The following is a 20,716-nucleotide window of genomic DNA, read 5'->3' on the forward strand; positions in this document are numbered from 1 at the left end:
TGAAGCATCCGGGGGAACTTCCCAACAGGTATGGGAATATGAAGTTCCATGCATCAACCGGGATCAATTCCTGGGAAAATTACATTCCGTGCTCTAGAAACAAAAGCATGCAGCAATACTGGTTTCGCTCGTCAGTCCAGCTGTAATATACGGGCATACGTATACTTTTAAGTACTCAGTGCCTCCTGCTGCTGGAAGATAAAAATGCACAAAGAGGCTCACGATTTCATTCTTTAGATCTGTTCAGTACGGAAGTGGAATCACAGAACCAGGAGCTGAAGGAACACTGAAATTTCCTAATGAGAGTCACAAAATCCCTAAGGGGTGCCTGCAGGGACTGGGCAGGTGACACATGAGGGGGTCGCAGGCTATTGAGAGGCAGGGCTGTGAAGCCATGGGGAGTGCATTCAGTCTCCTAGAGTGTTCAAAGTTTTAAAACAATTTTTATAGTACTTACTTTTAAAAAGAATAGATTCTCATTCTACAGAGTTCAAAGGGTATATACAAAAGAGGATTCATTGAAGAATAACTTCCCCTCTCACTTCTGCCGCCCGGCCAAGTTCTCCTGCAAAGCAAGTGTCCCTTGAGAAAGAGACTCTACCCATAAAAGATATTTGTATGCACATGATAGCATACTGTAAACACCACATTTTTCTTTGATTTTTTTTAACTAAACATATATTGTTAAGGTTATGGAGCTCTTTTCATATCCCTGCATAAGAGCTTCTGTTGTTTTTTTATTAAGTAGTTCATAGTATTTTGTGAGACAAACATACCAAGATTTTAAAATCAGTGAACATTTAACTTGTTTCCAATATATGCTATTATTAAGCAACTCTGTGACTAATAACTTTGTATATTGTATATGTCATTTTGCACGTGTCATTGTTTCTACAGGATAATTTCCTAAAAGTGGAATTGCATTCTTTTTTTTTTTAAGTATACTTTATTGATTATTTTGTTACTGTAGTCCCAATTTTTCTCCCTTTGCTCCCCTCTGCCCAGTACCCACCCCCCTTCCCTCCAGCAATCCCCTCCCCTTAATTCATGTCCATGGGTCATGCATATAAGTTCCTTGGCTTCACCCTTTCCTATATTATTTTTAACATCCCCCTGTCTATTTTGTACCAACCAATTATCCTTCTTAATTCCTGCACCATTTCTTCATTTCTCCTCCTTCCCCCTCCCAGCTGATAACCCTCCAAATGATTCCCATACCTATGATTCTGTTCCTATTCTGGTTTGCTTAGTTGGATTTTGTTTTTATTTTTTAAAGTCAGTTGTTGGTAGTTGTGAGTATGTTGTCATTTTAATGTTCATAATTTTGATCTTTTTCTTAAGTAAGTCCCTTTGACATTTCATATAATAATGGCTTAGTGATGATGAACTCCTTTAGCTTTACCTTGTCTGGGAAGTACTTTATCTGCCCTTCCGTTCTAAAAGATAGCTTTGCTGGATAGAGTAATCTTGGTTGTAAGTCCTTGCTTTTCATCACCTTGAATACTTCTTGCCAGTCCCTTGTTGCCTGCAAAGTTCCTTTTGAGAAATCAGCTGATAGTCTTATAGGCACCTCTGCTTTTCTCTTGCTGCTTTTAAGATTCTCTCTTTATCTTGAAGCTTTGGCATTTTAATTATGATATGTCTTGGTGTGGTCCTTTTTTGGGTCTAGCTTATTTGGGACTCTCTGTGCTTCCTGGACTTGCATATCTATTTCCTTTGCCAAATTTGGAGAGTTTTCCTTCATTATTTTCTCACATAAGTTTTCAATTTCTTGCTCTTCCTTTTCTCCTTCTGGCACGCCTATGAGTTGGATGTTGGTATGTTTAAAGTTGTCCCAGAGGTTCCTACGCCTCTCATTTTTTTCAATTCTTGTTTCCTCATTCTGTACTGGTTGACTGGGTCTGCTGCTTGGGCAACAGCAGACCCTCCATATCACTCTGCCCAGGCTCTGTAGCTTCAGCTTCACTGGAGAGGACACTCCAGCGTCATCGCAAGATGTCGATTTAACACGGGAGGAGACAGATACCGTGTCACTCCCGAGTCGGACTGCACAGCCATTCTCGGTGGTGCAGATAGACTCTTAAGAAGCTACACCATCGTCTCTCGAGACGGACGGCTGCCGACGACGACTGGTTGACTTTTTTTCTTCCTTATGTTCCAAATCATTGATTTGAACCCCAGTTTCAGTCCCTTCACCATTGGTTTTGTATGAACTTTCCTTCGTTTCATTTAGCATAGCCTTCACTTCTTCCCTTATGCATCTGCCGTGCTTAACCATGTCTGTCAAGTCTTTATCACCAGTGTTTTGAACTCTACATCTGTTAGGTTGGCCATCTCCTCGTCACTTACTTCTCCCATTGGAACCTTGATCCGTTCCCTCTTTTGGGCCATACTTTTCTGTCTCCTCATCTTGACAGGCTCCTGTGTTTGTTTGCCTCTGTGTATTAGGTAGAGCTGTCATTCCTGTTACATTGTAAGGGGCAGAGCCTTAGGGATTCATCAGTGCAGGGTGACCTGTTTCACCATGTTGTGGCACTGTATGTGGGGGAGGGGTCCGAGAGGGAACAATGCCACTTGACCAGCACTCGCCCCTTTTCCAGGCACTTATCCCACTTCCATATGGGACTGGCGCCTCTCTAGCTATTACCCTGACTGTTGTTCCCAGAGTGAGTGGGTCTGTGGATATTCTAGGCCCTTTAAACAAGTGGACTCTGCTGAGAGACCGGCAGTGTCTTCCTCTGCCCCAACACCCACTGGTTTGCACAGTCAGAAGCAATGAGACTTGATTTTCCCTGGCGCTGGGACCATGAGCTGAGCAGTCTGGTCTGGTGCTCAGAGCACTCCCCAGGTGTCCCTCCCTAGTTTTTAAAACGTGTGACTGCACTTTCTGCTGGCCTGCCACTGCTGCCGCTGGTGCTGCCGCCACCACACAGTGTCCTCTCTGCCCCGGCTCTGCCCCTCCTACCTGTCTGGATGAGTATTTCTTCTTTATATCTTTGTTTGTTGGACTTCCATGCAGCTCGATTTTCTGTAACTTCTAGTTGTCTCTGGTTTTGAAGTAGTTGTGTTCCTTCTTAGTTGTGGAGGGAGACACAGCGTGTCTGTCTAGGTCTCCATCTTGGCCAGAAGTTGGAATTGCCTCCTTAAAGGTTGTATCAATTTACAATTCTACCAATAATATGTAGGAATGTCTATGTCTTCACACTTTTGTCAACATCCTGTGAGTGTTTTTTTAATGTTTTTTTTTTTTTTAATTTAACATTGTGCTGTGGCCAAAACAAAAACAATTCATTGTGGTTGCAAATATATGATCCCTAATTCTAGTTCAATATCTTTCATAAATGAATCCTGGGAAGTGGAGTGGTTTGCTCAAGTACACACAGCTAGAAAGTAGAGAACCATGATCAGAACCAAAGTATATTCGTTTGTTTGTTTTTCTGATAAAACTGAGAGTCAGAGAGATGAACTCATGTGAAACTAATTGACAGCCAAATAAAAACCCAGGTCATTTGATATCTGCCTCTTTACCATGTTACCTCAATTCACTGGACATTGTTATTCATTCATTACTTCAACTTTGATTCTCACCCCTTCAATGGTTAAGAACATTGTGTCTGGCATCGCATTGACCTAGGTTTGAGTCCCAGATATACAACTTACTCCTTATGGCAAGTAACTAAAACTCCCTGAGGCTTGCTGCCTTCATCTGTAAAATGGGGGTACATATTAATCAGATTTCATTAGGTAAGGCTGTGTAACCAATAACCCAGAGCTCAGTAGCATCTAAAACCAAAGGTTTATTTTGAATTTATATGATATGGTTAGATGTGGGATGCTTCACATCTCTTTTCCCTTCCAGGACCCAGGAGGGAGGGAGCAGCCCCATCTGGGACAAGCTCTTCTCATGAGGGTGGAAAAAGATCAAGAGAACTGGTGGAAACACAAAATGGCTCTTAATACTTTTGCTCAGATGTATCAAAAGACCCTTCTGTTCACATTCCATTGGCCAAAGGACGTCACATGATCCATCCATCAGTAAGGCTGGAAAGGACACTCTTATAGATTGCATTGCTGTCATCTAGCAATAGATGGTGTTATATAATCCTTTGCAGGAAGATCTACTTATTAGTTGGGAATAGTACCACTTAATACAGGATAATAATAGTACCCTCCTTGCAGCTATTGTGAGAATTAAATGAGGTGAAACACACCCAAAGCTTAACACATTATTCTGCACTTAATAAAGAACAGTAACTGTTGGATGTTATTATTATTATTACCCTTCCCGCCTTGCTGCTGAAACTTGTGTGTCCACCATCCCAGGCTAAAACTGACTTGAGGGGAAGAAAAGCAGTTGTAATTACTCCTGATATTTAATTTACAGACAATAAATCATTGAGTCTAAGGGCACAGGCTTTGGAGTAATGTGGGCCCCTAATTAGAGCGGATGATCTTAGACAAGTTACTTAACCTCTCTGATCCTTCGTTTCCTCGACATGAAATGGGGATCCTTGCAGACTTGTCATTAGGGCTGAATTAGCCCAATCCTGGGCACAAAGTACATGCTGAGTTTTCAGTGAATGACTGAATATGGATTTTGGACTAATTGCAAACATTCAATGAACTGTAATAACAAGTACAATAGTGCTGTGTGGAAAGCCCCTTACCAGCCTTCTCCATGGGCATCAGCTCAGATGTCAGTACCGCAGATACCTTCCCTGACCACACCATTTAAAGTGCTTCCCCCGTCTCCAGTTACGTCTCACAGTTTTCTTGTCTTTACAGCTCTGGTAATGCCCTGAAATTGCCTTGTTCATTCACTGATTTATTTAATATCTGTCTCTGTCACTAGAAAGGAAGCTCCATGACAGCAGCGATTTTGGTTCCTGCATTCTCATCTCCTAACCGGGGCCTCTGCAGCCTCACCCATAAACGGCAGGGCGAAAGAGGAAGAGAGAAAGGTGAATACCGACCGGTACACCTGGGCCTTAGGCCCCGCCTAATTCACGCCTCAAATTCCTTCCAGAGTGAGCACTACCAGTGCCACCCACATGGGCAGTAGTGGGGGGGGGGGCCGCCCCCGCCTCGCCCCGCCCCGCCCTCGCCCCGCCCCCGTGTTGTGCGAGCCTCGTGCAGGCCGTGGTCAGCAGGGGATGAGCTACGTCACACGCACGCAGGCCCTGCCCGGCCCTGTCTCGCTGCAGGCAGAAAGGGGCGTGGCCATGCGCGAGGTCCCCGCAGCCGCCTGCGCTGCCGCCTGAGTCGATTATCGGTGGTTCCTCCCGGCTCCCTGCCGCTCAGGCAGCTCGGAAGCCACACTGTTTTGGGGTCCTCGCTGTCCTTCCACGTCTCCCGGAAGAATAGCAGGACCTGAGCAGAGCCGTGGCAGGGCCGTGGCAGGTACCGGGCCCCTGTGCTCAGCCTGGCCCGTTCCCGGCCGGCTGCTGGGAGGTGGCCCAGGAGGGCGTCGAGGCCGCGGTGCAGCCGCTCCAGAGTCCTCAGGTGAGGCGGCCGCCGGGGCCTAGTGGGTAGGACGGGTCCTCTTGGGGCGCTAACAGCCTGAGACGCGGGGGCGGCGTCGCCTTGGCGGAGTCTTTGGTCTCTGCCCGGTGAGGGGTTGAGGCAGGGGACAGGAGAGCCGCGTTGGGCCTCGGCCGATTTTGTTTCGTGCCCTCCTCTTCCGCCCACCCCCAGTCTGGCTGGACCGCTCTTCCCCGGCACAGAGGCAACAGGGCGGTGGGGAGCGAAGTGGGGACCTGCCCTCGCCTGCCCTGATCCAGTGATCGTCCGCTCCCCGGGACCGGCCAGCCGCCCTTCGTCCGTCCCGACACCTGGCCTCCCGCAGGCGCGGCCGCCGCCGTCCGCCTGCCTCCTCCTCGCAGCCCCTCTTCCCCTCCGCGGGGCTGTTTCCTGGCGCCGTGCCCGAGGACTTACTGGGGGAGTTGGCGCCTCTGAAGTCGGTGCCAGATGTCTGTCAGCGGGGCCAGCGCCCGGGGCCCTTTTTAGTGTGCGTGTAGCTGGGGAATATGAAGCCACAGGCTTCTGTTTTAAAGCCTTATTCACTTTAAAATGGGAGACACCGTGTCAGGAATTAATGTGTTTTTTGCTTTACTAGAAGTGATCATTTGCCCCAGGTACCACCAGTGCTTATACTTAATAATACATTACGTCTGTAGGGAGTTCTGTATATTACAGAGCATTTCAGCTCCATATTCATTCGGTTTCACATAAGCCCTGTGGTCCCGTTTCTTTCATAAGGAACCACTTTCGAGGGTTTCTTGAGGTTATTCGGGTACTGAGGCTGGATGGGAGATGCAGAGACTTAAAAAATGGCTTTGGCTGACAGGTGTATCTGAGCTGCCATCTAAACTCTGGGATCTTTCTCAGCCTTTTCCCCATTTGTGAAGAGAGGATACATGTGTTGCTACTTACCCCGTAATGTGTTTGTGAAAATTACGGGATGCCTGTTTGCACGGCCTCTGACATAAAAATTCCATTCGGCAGTGTTTATGGGTGTGTGCTGTGTGCTAAACGCTGGGAATTCTTTGGTGAGCAAAGCAGACAAGGTCTTTACCCACCTGCTCCCCTTCCCCCGTAGGGAGAGACAGAAAAAGACCCCATAATTACAAAAAAAAAAAAAAAAAGTGGCTGCGAGGGAAAAGAATAGCATGTGAACACAGAATGATAAGACCTAATTTAGATGGAAAGAAAGAGGTTTTTGGAGCAGACAACATTCAAGAGGAGATTAAGAATCAGAGTTAACAGCGAAAGAGTTTTTCCAGGCAGAAAGAACAGTGTGCACACTCAAGAAATGTTTGTTGAGTTTTTTTTATACAGTACTCTTTCTTCTGTAGCATAAGGATTAATTCGCCGTTATTCTGATTTGTTGTGTCAGGCTGTAAGTACTCAAACATATGAGCAAACGAATGGCTGTGCAGTCTTACTTTTTTAATTCTGAATTTAGCTTAATGTGCACATAGAAGGTACTGACTATTTAACTTATTGAAGGTGTACTTCATTTTTAGTTTTTAAAGGTTTATTTTATTCTCATTCAAGAAAGGGGAGGGAGAAAAAGACAGAGAAATATTGGTCAGTTGCCTCCCACAAGCGCCCTGACCGGGGATCGAACCCGCAGCCTAGGCATGTGCCCTGACCATGAATCGAACCAGTAACCTTTTGGTTTTGGGACGACACTCCAACCAACAGGGTCACACCGGCCAGAGCTGAAGGTGTACTATAGACAGATTATGTGCACACCTGAATTATCCATAGTACTGTTGCCCTGGCTGGTTTAGCTCAGTGGATTGAGCGTCGGCCTGCGAGCTAAGTGTCGCTGGTTCGATCTTCCAGTCAGGGTACATCAGAGAAGGAAAACTCTGACTCCAAAAAACCTCCGCTGCCTTGCGGCATACCTCTTCAGGGGAAAGGCTAAGGGAGTAAACCCCGACAGAAAATCCGGAGCCGGAGTCCCTAAGGCGGTTTGACGTTGTAGTCAACACCGGCAACTCCTGCGGCGCACCTGAACCCAAGCTGTATCGACTCCGTCTTTCCCTTGGACCCTTCAGCTGCGAAGAGAGGGGGGGTCTGCTGCATGGGCAACAGCAGACCCTCCATATTACCCTGCCCAGGCTCTGTAGCTTCAGCGTCATCGCAAGATGTCGATTCAACACGGGAGGAGACAGATACCATGTCACTCCCGAGTCGGACTGCACAGCCATTCTTGGCGGTGCAGATAGACTCTGAAGAAGCTACACCATCGTCTCTCGAGACGGACGGCTGCCGACGACGACTGTTGCATTTTAAGAAGATAGATTTTGTATGAATCAGAAGTTTCTTCAAGTTTTAGCACCTTACAACGAACTTCAGGGAATTGTTTTTATTTGGTCGTACTGAAATTTTGCTGTATTATTTGCTATTTGGATGCGTTTGCTACATAAATATTCACCCTTTGTTGAAACAGGAGTAATAACAGTAGCAGTAGTTGTAATTATGGTAATAGCGACTACTAAAATGAGTGCTTATTCTGTGCCAGGCATTTGGCAAAGTGTTTTTATATATTATTTCATCTTAAAAGTGTCCCATAATGTAAGTGCACTTATTTTACTCATTTTCTTTTTTTTCACTTCTTAAAAACTTACTGATTTGAGAGAGAGAAACATTGGTTTGTTCCACTTATTTATGCATTCATTAGTTGATTCTTTTATGGACCCTAACCGGGCACCTGCAACCTTAGCGTATTGGGTCGACTAACCAACCAAGCTACCCAGCCAGGGCTTGACCCTTTTCCCAGATAAAGTTTCTCAGTTTCTCAGTGAAGTAATTTTCTCAAGGTTACATAGCTAATTAGAGGCAGAATTAGGCATTCAACCCAGACTGACTTCAGAGCCTGATCTGTTAGGCTCTTCTGTTATGCCACACTGATCAATGTGTGTCCTTTTTATAGGTTTACCAATAGGATTATTCTGCTACCATCATGTCTTGGTTTGCTGATCTTGCTGGAAAGGCAGAAGATCTCTTAAACCGAGTTGATCAAGGGGCTGCAACAGCTCTCAGCAGAAAAGAGAACAGCAGCAGCAGAAACACTGACTATCCCGAACTTCACCAGCAAAATACAGATTTGACTTATCAGACTGGATCTAAAGCTAATTATATTTCCTCGGCAGCTGATAACATCAGAAATCAGAAAGCCACCACCTTAGCTGGAGCTACAAATGTGAAAGCAGGACCTAGGACATCAGCGGAGGCCTCCCATCCTGTTGAAAACTCATCTGTTTCTAGGCCTTCGTCCCAGTTTGTTCGGAGGAAAAAGTCAGAACCTGATGATGAGCTGCTGTTTGATTTTCTTAATAGTTCACGGAAGGAACCTACCGCGAGGGTGGAAATCAAAAAAGAAAGGGGCAAGACACCTGTCCTTCAGGGCGCTCAGACAACAGACGTCAGTGCTGTGAACACAAGCGTAACCACCATCAAAACCGCTGAAGAAAGTCCTTCTGGGAGCCAAAGCCTTGGTAGTTAGTCGATCCTCTGTATCTTAATGTTAAGCAAATTCGTGTGTCATCATAACCTAATTGGTTCTGGTAATGTTTCTCATCCTCTGTTTTGTCACCTGTCCCCACGGGTGTAAGGGCAGGCTCGGAAATGCGAGGTATAAACAAGACAGCAAAGAATACTATCAGTCACTGTGCAGTCATATAGAGACCTTTGAATGTTGTCTGTAGGGTAACTGCCCACCCCAGCTTCTGAGAAATTACATCCGAAATGAGTCTCTAACATATTTGAAGATACAAAAAAGATAATTTTGAAATCTGAAAGAAAACCTCATTTGGGATTTGGGACTATCTTAGTTCATTTCTTTTTGTCATTGGGATTATAAAAATAATAGGAGGCTGTACTTCACATATACAGTATTCTTGATTATATGGGTTTTGTCGTGGGGAGGAGGGTTTTTTCTGCATTCCTCCCAGAAGTAGAGTTGAGGGACTGGACTGTGATTTAGGTTGAAGAGTTGAAGGTATTGACCTAGTAGTGAGGCAAAAGCTTAGAATTCTGGTTTCCAGTTGTTTATTTTGATGTGATACTATGTCTGCACGTACCTCTTCTCTGCAAAAATGAGGGTGACATGGTAAGATGGCTAATTCAGGTGCCTACTAACCGTTCTTAAATAGCAATAAACATGGTAGGATCCTGCAGGGATTCCTTATAACATTCATGATTAATGGAAGTCTGTTATATTCTTAAATGTTACAGCTTCTCCCACAGTCTTGGCTGCCAGTGAATAAAATCTGTCTTGTATCTTTTAAGATTAAAAAAAATAAAAGTGGTGCCCTGGCTGGTGTGCCTCAGCGGATTGAGCACCAGCCTGCGAACCAAAGGGCCTCTGGTTCGATTCCCAGTCAGGGCACAGGCCTGGGTTACGGGCCGGGTCCCTGGCTAGGGGTGTGTGAGAGGCAACCACACATTGACGTTTCTCTCCCTCTCTTTCTCCCTTCCTTCCCTTCTCTCTAAAAATAAGTAAACAAAAGATATATATATAAAGTGGTACAGGCAAGGATTTGGGGCTTTCAAGACAGGAGCATGCAGTAGCCGTTGATTTATTGTTGAGGCACAGTGGTAAGTTCCTTCTCGGCTGTCTTCATTGCTTGTACAAACATTTACTGAGAACCTTTTGGGAGGCAAGATACAGACGTGAACGAAGGTTGCGAAGGCGTAGTGAGTAAGGTACACGGACAACTTACACGCAGCCCCGTAAACACGGTCGCTGAGGTCTGGTCAGAGCGTTGTGAAAACAGGAAGGAGGACATAACCGGCTGCCAGAGTTTTCAGGTCAGGATTCAGAGGGTCTGTAATTTGAGCTGGTCTTCAGGGAGGACTAGGCGTTTTCCAGGTGAAAAAGAAGAGGGGCTGGAGACAGCATTCCGTGCAGAGGTCCTTGTAAGTTTGTTCCAGTGTTGTTTGGGGATCAGTGAGTGAGAGGTGGGGAGCAGTCAAGGAAAGGACAGCAGTGAAGGGAAGCGGGGCCTGTTGCTGAAGGCCCTCGTGTTTATTCCTGTCCATCGTTCTTTGTTAAAAGCGGTCCCTGGACAGTGTGCATTAGAATCACTTGTGATATTAATAAGAAATGAATTATTGGATGTCTCCTCAGACTTTATGATTTAGATTTTCTGGGGTTGGACCCAAGGCACCTGAACTTCTTTGTTTTTCGGGTGTTTGCAGGCCAATAAAACTTGGAAGTGCTGTAGCAATGCGATGCTAATAGAGGTCTTTTAGCCTAAAGTTGACTTGAATTGTTTTTTAACTTTTAAGGAAAACAGCTTACATTTTCTTTGTAAAGGAGAGATCAAAGGAGGGGTCAAGCTGGTTGACTGGGAAATTAGAACCAGTTAATAACATGGGAGTTATAAAAATGAAGTTTTGTTTCTCTGGGGTAGGGTCTTGGTCTCGGGACTGTTGACATTGAGGCTGAGTAATTCTTTGCTGTGGGAGCTGCCCTGTTCTTTGTAGGGTGTTCATCCCTGGCCTCATCACCCTTTGGATGCCAGTAGCAACCCCAATTGTGACAACAAAATAGGTCTTCCTACATTACCAGATGTCACTTGGGGAGCAAAATCACTGTAGGTTGAGAAGTCCTAAGATCCCTAGAAATGGAGTTGCTGAGTTGAAGGGTGTGACAATGTTCAACTACTCTAGTAACAAACACCAAAGTTGTTTTCTTAGGAGGATGTACCAACTTATACTTCACCAGCTGTGGCTAAGAGTTTCTTTTCTGCATTTGCACCAGAATTTGATATTTTCGATGTGACTTTTTTTATCCTCACCCAAGGACATGCTTATTGATGTTAGAGAGAGGGGAAGGGAGGAGAAAGAGAGGGAGAGAAACATCAAGAAACATCGATTGGTTGCCTTTCATACACACCCCAGGTGGACGGAACCCACCACCCAGGCATGTGCCCTGACTGGGAACTGAACCCTCGACCTTCCTGTTTATGGGAGGACACCCAACCAACTGAGCCACACCAGCCAGGGCTCAATATGACTTTTTATGTTTTGCTAATCAGGTGTGAAAATGCCATTACTTCTTTATTTCTCTCATTACTAAATGAGGTTGAGCATCTTTTCAAATATTTGACTATTTGGGTTTCATCTCTGGGAAGTACCTGTTTGAGTCTTTTGATCATTTTTTCCTAGTAGATTATTGATTATCAGATTATCTTTGTAAAGTGTCAGGTGTTTTGCTCATACAGTAATTATTTTAGTCTGTTTTATCATTTAAATATAGTTTATTTTTTAGCATGTAATCTTTTAAGAGGAAGTAAAAAGTATATTTGCATCGTATTTAGTAGCCAATTAAAAACAAGATGAATCTGAATTCCTGAGTCTATTCCTTTGGGTAAGGCATTTTAGAGTCCAATTTGGTATATAACTAGTTGTTCTGACCTATTATTAACTCTCCTTGTCTTAAAACCTACAGCTGTTCTTTTTTGCCTTTTCAATATTTTCAGTGTTGAGACTTCTTTTTTTTGTTTCAAAAACAATTGGGAGACAAAAGGGAATCCAAGCCCAAGCACTTAAATTATCCCTGATTTTATCTTTCCTGTCACTGGATTCTTGTATCTGTTCTTTATCGCCATTCATTCAGTGTATCGAGGGCCCTTCGAGGCTCCATGTGTGAGAATGACATTTCATCAGAGGAGAGTCTAGTGAGAATTTTAAGTTTACTTTTTATGGCATTTTAGCTGTAGTAGTCCGCGGGAGTCAAAGCACATCCTACCAAAGTAGGTGGCTAATGCCGCTGTGGTGAGCATTCCAACCTAACGAAAACGTATTCCTTTTTTACAGAAGCTTCTAATGATTCAGATTCTGGCCGTGAGATCCAAGAGGATCCTTCAAAGGACAATGCATCATCAAATGATCCCTGTGCCGATCTCATCCCAAAGCCTGCTGATGACGGCAAATCGCATGAACTGTCTAATCTTCGACTGGAGAATCAACTGCTGAGGAATGAAGTTCAGTCTTTAAATCAAGAAATGGCCTCACTACTTCAAAGAGCCAGGGAAACTCAAGAAGGTAGAGCCTTATTCAAGTTGTCCAGCACTAGGAATTTAACATTTCAAAAATAAACTAAAACTTTGATTTTAGCTGTAGGTTAGATTAGGTTAGATGAGACTTGTAAAATGGTGTCTTCCTAGAAATACAGGTCCCGTGTTTGGAAATGGGGCCAGTCCTCCTCTCATCAACCCAAAGCGGAGAACGTGGCTTGTTTGGTCTTTTTTTTTTTTTTTTTTTTAGGAACTAGGAAATTTCAGAGCTGACAAGGACAGAACATTAATGATCATCTCATTTATTTGGCTGATTTATTCTGAACCTCCTAGAGGAGTTGTAGGTGGGATTACATGAAGTAGGGGACACTAGCAGGCAAGGTCACTGCCCTGCTAGTATTGCCCTGCTCGAGGGGACATAAAATGAACGTGGAGCTTCATTTGAATAGTACTCACTGGAACTGTGCAGTGTGGTGGTCCTAGGGTACAGAACGCTCACATTTCTCAGAAGTGGATAATTAAAAAGTAAGTAGTCTCATGACTGATGTAGTGATGGGGGAAGATGTTTGTGTTCTTTTAAGTGTGGCTAAGGAGAAAGTAAAAGACATCTCTGCCTTGGTTCCTGGGGGTGATTAGAAAGAAGTGTAGGAACAGCGGGAAAAGTTTTGCTAAGACATGGGTGAGGCCCGGAAGAGTACAATAGCGAGACAGTTTGTCTTGTTAGACTGACTTGAGAAAAAGCCTCACTTTACCCAGACTAACAGAGACTTAGAGATTGAGCGCTCCCTGAGACCCTGTAGAGTTTGCTTCAATATTTAAAAAGACTGGTGTTCTGTAGGCAGACTGCAGTTGCAAGTGGCATATGAGGGTGAGGAAGTCTGTACTGCACTGCTTTCCCTGCACCGGTTTCTTAGGTTAAAAGAATAATATCTTTTTGCCACAGTAATTGTAAGAATTCTTTCCTGCCTCAGTTTTATTTTTGTTGTGTGGTCTTACTTGGGTGTACATTACCTACTCTTGATTTGGATTGGCATTCTTTTTTGTCTCTAGCATAACTCTACAAATTTGCTGACTGATTTAATGCTGTAAACTTTGTGCTGTCTGCTGATTTTAGCCTCTGAATGCTTTATAGTGGCAGAAAAAAAACATTTGTAGAAGAGCAGCTAGCATCCTGCCCCTTTTCAACCTATTAACTGTAATAGAAATGTGAATGTTGGCCTAAAAAATGGGTGTCCCATTTGGAGCAAAAAATTTGAAGATATTTGTAAGCTCCTAATTTTGGCAAGAAGTAAAGTTCTGAAGGAACTCAAAGGAGAATCCGTGTGTGCTCTGAAAAAGATCTGTTTGCCTGCATAGAGATATTTATGTATGTATGTATTTATAGAATTAAACAAAGCCAGAGCAAGAATTGAGAAGTGGAATGTTGACAACTCCAAGAGTGATCGAATGACCCGAGAGCTGCGAGCCCAAGTGGATGACCTGACGGAAGCGGTGGCCGCCAAGGACTCCCAGCTGGCCGTGCTGAAAGTGAGACTCCAGGAGGCTGACCAGCTACTGAACACGCGCACAGAAGCGTTAGAAGCCTTACAGAGTGAAAAGTCACGGTAGCTAATTCAATTAATAATGAAGAAGTGAGCTAGGATGAGTCTCTTTTCAAAGCTAGTAACGATAAACACTGTAGTGAATACTACCTAATGAAAATTTAGCTCTTGAAATTTTACAAGAGAGAAACATCAGCTTTTGGTAATGTTGGAACTGTGTGTGATTAGAAATGAATTTATTTGGATCTTGAGATGCATTGTGAGCAAATTCTAAATTTAAAAATATTTGAAGAGCATGATGTCATTAATTTTTTGACACATAATGATCAGGGCTGCATACTTATATTTGGATGCCTAAAAATATCGATGACATCCCATTAAAAAGGAAAAAAGATTTCTTTAAGAATGTTTGATCAAACCATCTTTTTGTGCTCACACGCTAATGCTCTAAAGCAGTGGTTCTCAACCTTCCTAATGCCGTGACCCTTTAACACAGTTACTCATGTTGTGGTGACCCCCAACCATAAAGTTATTTTCGTTGCTACTTCATAACTGTAATTTTGCTACTGTTATGAATCGTAATGTAAATATCTGATACGCAGGATGTATTTTCATTGTTACAAATTGAACATAATTAAAGCATAGTGATTAATCACAAAAACAATAGGTAATTATATATGTGTTTTCGGATGGTCTTAGGCAACCCCTGTAAAAGGATTGTTTGACCCCAAAGGAGTCGGGACCCACAGGTTGAGAACCGCTGCTCTAAATTATTCTACCTTGCCACCTGTGCGCCGTGGAAATGAGTGTTTCACATGATGTGTTCTTGTTTAGAATCATGCAGGACCACAGCGAAGGTAGCAGCCTGCAGAACCAAGCTCTGCAGACCCTGCAGGAGAGACTGCATGAAGCGGACGCTGCTCTGAAGAGAGAGCAGGAGAGCTATAAGCAGATGCAGGTGGGGAGGGGCGACAACGGGGTTCCTGTAGTCCTCGAACAGGAGGAACGACCTTACACTCTTTCATGACGTAATTTACTCTTTAGTAAAATTCTGCAGTGCATTTCAGAAAATTCCGTTTCTGTGACAAAAACCAAGTATTTGAAAACTTAGCTTGACCTTTGCTAAATTTATTTAACTTTATTAAAATACAATTAAAATAGTTTTTTCCGGTTAAAAGAGAAAATTTATTGAGAAAGTTACAGAGGCAGTAGCAGTGGCCCAGCGGGGCTGCGTGGGCTCAGGAAGCACATTACAGAGGCAGAAGGGCCCCCGGAGCTTAGCAGGGACAAGAGCAAAGGTGATGCACCTCGGAGGAAGGAAGGGGCAGGAGAGCTGCGGTGTGCGCCTGCGCGGAAGAGTGCCTGAAGTAGTTGATGTTCATGAGAGAGAGGCGTCTTTTCATACAACTTGGTTGTGCAACCATCGTTGCCATTACTCAGTTAAAAGCTGGAGCATCTTATTTATTTTTATTTAAGCTTTTAGCGATTCGAGTTTATTCAGATTCATTTCAAGACAAAATTATACAAAATATCTAGAGTTTTACTCGTAAGTGAATTTTTGCATCTAGTTTAGTGAGTCTCAGTCCTGTCTACACGTTAGAGTCGCCCGTGGAGCTCTTACCACTTTTCGATGCCCGGTGTCCCCCACCCCCAGAGAGCCTGGTCGCCTTGTATGAGGTCGGGCATAGGTGTTGGTGTTTTGGTTTTACAGCACTCACAGGTGTATCTCAAGGGCAGGTGGGTGCACTGATGTAGGCTGTCTTTTCAACAGGTGAAAATAGCTCAGCCCTGAAATAAACATAGGCTAATGTGGGCTTCAAAAAAATTATTGATGTATTTTAACACATCCTATCTAAAATGCTATGTCTCATGTAGTTAAAATTTATTAATGAGATCATTTACATTCTTTTTTGCATACTGAGTCTTTAAAATATGGTGTTTTACACTTAATTCAGACATTCAGTTTTTTCTGAAAAATTTGATGTGTATTTAGATTTCATAAAATGTACAGATGAAAGAATAAGTCTGATACCCAAATTGTTCTAAACATGCTCAGCAGAACTTTTTTAATAACAGATAGTTCCTCAAAAAATTAAATATAGATTTACCATGTGACCCAGTAATTCAACTCCTAGTTATATACCGAGGAGAATTGAAAATATATTTCCACACAAAAACTTATACATGAATTTTCATAGCACATTATTCATAATCACGCCAAACTGAAAACAATACACGTGGCTGTCAGTTGCTGAGCAGATAAACAAAATGTGGTATGTCCGTACAAGGAGATATTATTCAGCCATAAAAAGGAAGGAAGTATTGATTCGTGCTAAGCATGGATGAACTTTTGAAACTATGCTAAGTGAGAGAAGACAGACACAAAAGGCCACATATTATATGATTTCTTTTATATGAAATGCCCAGAATAGGCAAATCTGTAGAGCAAGAAAGTAGACCAATGGTTGCCAACAACTGAGAGTGAGGAAGGAATGGGTAAAAGATTTCTTTTGGGGGCAAAAATGTTCTGAAATTAGGTAATGGTAATGGTTGCACAGCTCTGAAAACCCGACAAACCACTCAATTCTGTATCTTAAAGGGTGGATTTTATGGTATGTGAATTATATCTGAATAAATCTGTTGTTAATTCAACTGTCGCTTTTATGTTTAAATTTAAATTAGTTAAAATTAATAAACTTAGAAATTCCACTCAGTTGCATTAGACACATGTCACATGCTCAGTAGACAGCACTTTTCTTGCTCCTTTTCATCAGGAGAGGAGTTAATCCTGGCTCAAAGGTTTGTGAGCTTTAGTTATTGTCATGGAACGATAAATGCTTCTCGACTTCTGCCTCATATATATATTTTTTTTGTTTTAGTGATGGCAGCTTTTGAGAATAAAGGTAAAATATAAGTATCAGAACTACATAGGCTAGTAAGTGACAGGCCAGGTGTTTTTTAGAGTGTGCTTTAAAAATTCCTTAAGCTAAAAAATTACATTGACTAGCATATTAGAAAATTTAAAATAAAGGGAAAGCTTTAGCCATGCTTTTTGAAAAGATAGAGCTGTTTACTTCTGTCTTCCATTTGTTTTCTAATAGACTTTCTAGTTTGCTGTCAACCTGTTATCCGTTGATCAGCTAGTATCAAATCAGCTCTAGTATCCAGATGACCAGATTCACCCGGGAAATTATTAAAAAACAGATTCCCAAGGCCACTCTGGGAAATTCCAATTCAGTAAGCCTGGGGAAAGCCTTGATGGCTGTGTTGTTAATAAACTCCCTCATTGATTTTGGTGCATTGCCATGTTTGAGAGCCACTACCTCAGTCCCTGTTCTGCAGCTGCTAATGAATGAAGAATATCTTTTACCTGCGTGTTATGTTGTCAGGCCGAGCTACTGAACCCCATAAAATATCTTAGGGAATGGTTATAAAAAACATCTCAAAGCAGAATGTCACAAGACGATATAACAATTTGTCACAGGGTGAGTTTGCCGCACGCCTAAATAAAATGGAAGTGGAACGTCAGAACTTGGCGGAAGCAGTCACTCTGGCAGAAAGAAAATACTCAGATGAGAAGAAGAAAGTTGATGAGCTCCAGCAGCAAGTCAAGGTGTATAAGTCCAGCTTGGAGTCCTCTAAGCAGGAATTAATTGACTACAAGCAGAAAGCTACCCGAATACTCCAGGTAAGCACAGAATGTCCACGTTTGAATGCTAATATGCCCGTTAACTGGGAGACACGTTAAGCCTGTGTGTAGGTCTGTGACACGACGTGTTCATGTTTAGCTGGGTTGGCTCACTTCAAGTGCCTTACTTAGAAATGTGGTAAAAAGGATGAAATAAATGTCTTTTGTTCTTATCACTTTTTCTTTTAAAAGATTTTATTTATTTTTAGAGAGAGGGGACGGGAGGGAGAAAGAGAGGGAGAGAAGCATCAATGTGTGGTTGCCTCTTGTGTGCCCCCAGCCAGAGACCTGGCCCGTAACCTAGCCATGCGCCCTGACTGGGAATCGAACCAGCGACACTTGGTTCACAGGCCGGCGCTCAGTACACTGAGCCACAGCAGCCAGGGCTTGTTCCTACCACTTCTTAATTTAAAATTCATCCAGCCACTCCCTAGTTCAGGTCTTCAGACTGTCACCTTAATCACTGTGACAATGTTAATGTTTGTTGCTGAATGGCCAGTTTAGTCTCCCTTGTTGATCCTCTATTGGACTTTTCAGAGCGGCTGGTCTAGGCCTCCTCCAGCTCGGAATTGCCTCACCCACCTTTGCCCGCTTCCTTAGAACTAAGGTGACCTTGCCTTCTTTACTAAAAAAGATTTAGGCAGCTAATGCAGTTTCCAGCTTCTCTTGCCTTTCCCCTCACATCAGAGGGGAACCGCACCCCTTCTCCCCTGGGATGCTCTGTCTGCCCGTGCCCAGCTGCGCCTGCGCCCACCTCGCTTAGCCTCCTCTCCGCAGGTCTGCGCTCTCGCTCTGCACCTTCTGCTGCCCTTCTGGCTCAGCGTACTCAAGTGCATGCTCTCTTAGCGCAAGAACAAAGGAAAAACAGTCCTTTCTGCTGTTTTGACCACTTTGATCCACTTCCCTGCCAGTGTCAGACTTATCAGAATCACTGTCTAATGCTGTCTTCATGTTAGAATTATTAATTATTAACTTGAACTCCCCCACGTGATTTCCATCCTCACTACATTTCTGAAGTTGTCTTCTCAAAAGTCTTTAGTGACCTAGAAATACATTTTCTGTCCTTCTCTTAATTTCCATCCACTTTGATTTGGGGAGAACATTCGATACTGTGAACCCTGCTGCCTTCTTGAAACTCTTGCCTTCTAGGGCTGCTCAGCTCTCTTCTCCCTCCTCCTGATGTTTCTGTCTCTGTTGGGCCCTCTCCGGTCTCCAGAGAGGACGAGGTCTCTCCAACTCTTAAGCCCACTTTGTTACTCTTTCTTCCTTTGCATTACCGTACGTACTCACTCTGCGCCTGCCTCAGTGTGACTTCAGCATGTGTCCGTCCCTGAGTTTTCAGCCTCATTTTCCAGATGCCTGCCATGGGATGTCCAGCCTCCAAACCAGCTTCCCCTTCATTCTCTTTTGTAAATATCACGGCCGTTTCCTAGGCTACAGAGCTTGAACCTGCAGTGTCATCTTGACCCCACCTTTTCCTGCAGTCCCCCCCACCCTCCAAACTTCCTAATTATTTTTGTCGTAGCATTCTCGTACGTTAATTCATGTAAAAGGTACTTATTAGCTCCTAACTATTCCCTGGGCACTAGGATAGGTGCTGAGGACACAAAGCTTAAAAGACGTGTCCTCTTTCTTATGAGAGTGTTCAGTGTAATGGAGAGACGCTGTGGTAATGTATCTGATGGGGTCATTGGTGCCGTGAGCCCTTACATCTGTCTGCGGATGTCAGGGATCCCCGGAGATGCATATGAAGAGGAGTTGAAGGATGAGTCGGAGGACTTGTGGTAGGGAAGAGATTTCAGATAGAACAGCCTGGACCAGAGCAAAGGGGCCCTAGGGGAATGTGGCCTATTAAATGGCCCACAGCTCGTTTCCTGTTGCTGGTACATAAGGTATTAGAGATTATGAGTTAGGAGATAAAAAATGACAATCAGAAGCCAGATCAGGGAGGGCATTGCATACCACACAAAGGAGTTGTGGTTTTATCTTACAGATGATGGTAGGGGGTGGGCAGATATTAGAGAAATTGAGCAGCAGGATTAGATTTGAGTGTAAAAACTGGCAGTGACGAGGTTGGATCTCTGTGTCGCTTATCATCGCACCCCCATCACAGTGCCCGGCCCTTAGAAGGCCCTCGGTCAGTGGTTGAGGACGTTGAAGGCGGGAGGACGGGGATGGTGAGATGCAGATGCAGAGGCAGGCGTCAGAAGCGCTGGCAAGAAGTGATGAGGACCTGGTCTGATGGTGGCGGCGAGGATGCCAGCGGGGCACAGCCAAGAGGAAGGCAGCAGGTGGGGTATATGAGACCTGGAGGTTTACCTGGAGGAAGAGGGAAGTGGCACATGGGACCTAGGATGGCTCCTGGTCTCTGGTTTGAGTTCATGAGTGATGCTCCCTGTACCACACGGGATGACTGGAAGGACAGCAGGCCAGGGTTAGCAAGATGGTGACAAGTTGGGGTGAGTTCTCAGTATTGATGTCAAATTGAGGGAAATTTCAGGAAGGTAGTCAGAAATACAGGCTGAAGCTAAGCAGAGGCTCTGGGCATTAACCCTGTGGGGAGATATATATATGTATATAATATGTATTATAGAAAATTTGAAAACTGAAAATTTTGAAGCACCCATAATTCTACCACACAAGAAAAAATTTGATGGAGAATGACTTTCAAATATTTATGTTTCAGATGAAAGAGCTGATGGGCCTTATTACTGACCTATAGTTATGGCACTTTTTAAACTGGCCTTCCCACATAAAATCTCTTTTTCTAATGCATTGTTTATACTGGGAGTCCGCAAACTTTTTCTGTGAAGGACCAAATGGTACATAATGCAGGCTTTGCAGGCTACAGGTGGGGTCCATCCCATATTCTTTGTCTTTATGTTTTATAATCCTTTTAAAATGTAAAAACCATTCTTAGCTTGTTGGCTGTGCAGAAACAGGCCACAGGC

The 20,716-nt window shown here is 43.8% G+C and overlaps 1 protein-coding gene across 1 annotated transcript in view; it reads left to right on the plus strand.

Annotated features, from left to right (window-relative positions):
* The first annotated feature begins 5,358 nt into the window (after nt 1–5,358).
* Nucleotides 5,359–20,716, plus strand: part of GOLGA5 (golgin A5) — a 34,818-nt gene continuing 19,460 nt past the window's right edge. Inside the window, exons 1-6 of the mRNA XM_090271328.1 lie at nt 5,359–5,502; nt 8,444–9,008; nt 12,337–12,564; nt 13,921–14,140; nt 14,912–15,035; nt 17,562–17,765. Of these exons, the coding sequence (XP_090127454.1) occupies nt 8,474–9,008; nt 12,337–12,564; nt 13,921–14,140; nt 14,912–15,035; nt 17,562–17,765 (1,311 nt within the window). The 5' untranslated portion in view covers nt 5,359–5,502; nt 8,444–8,473. The remainder of the gene's footprint in view (nt 5,503–8,443; nt 9,009–12,336; nt 12,565–13,920; nt 14,141–14,911; nt 15,036–17,561; nt 17,766–20,716) is intronic.

This window comes from Furipterus horrens, unplaced genomic scaffold, assembly GCF_987537825.1.
Source record: "Furipterus horrens unplaced genomic scaffold, mFurHor1.1.pri manual_scaffold_3, whole genome shotgun sequence".
Lineage (NCBI taxonomy): Eukaryota > Metazoa > Chordata > Mammalia > Chiroptera > Furipteridae > Furipterus > Furipterus horrens.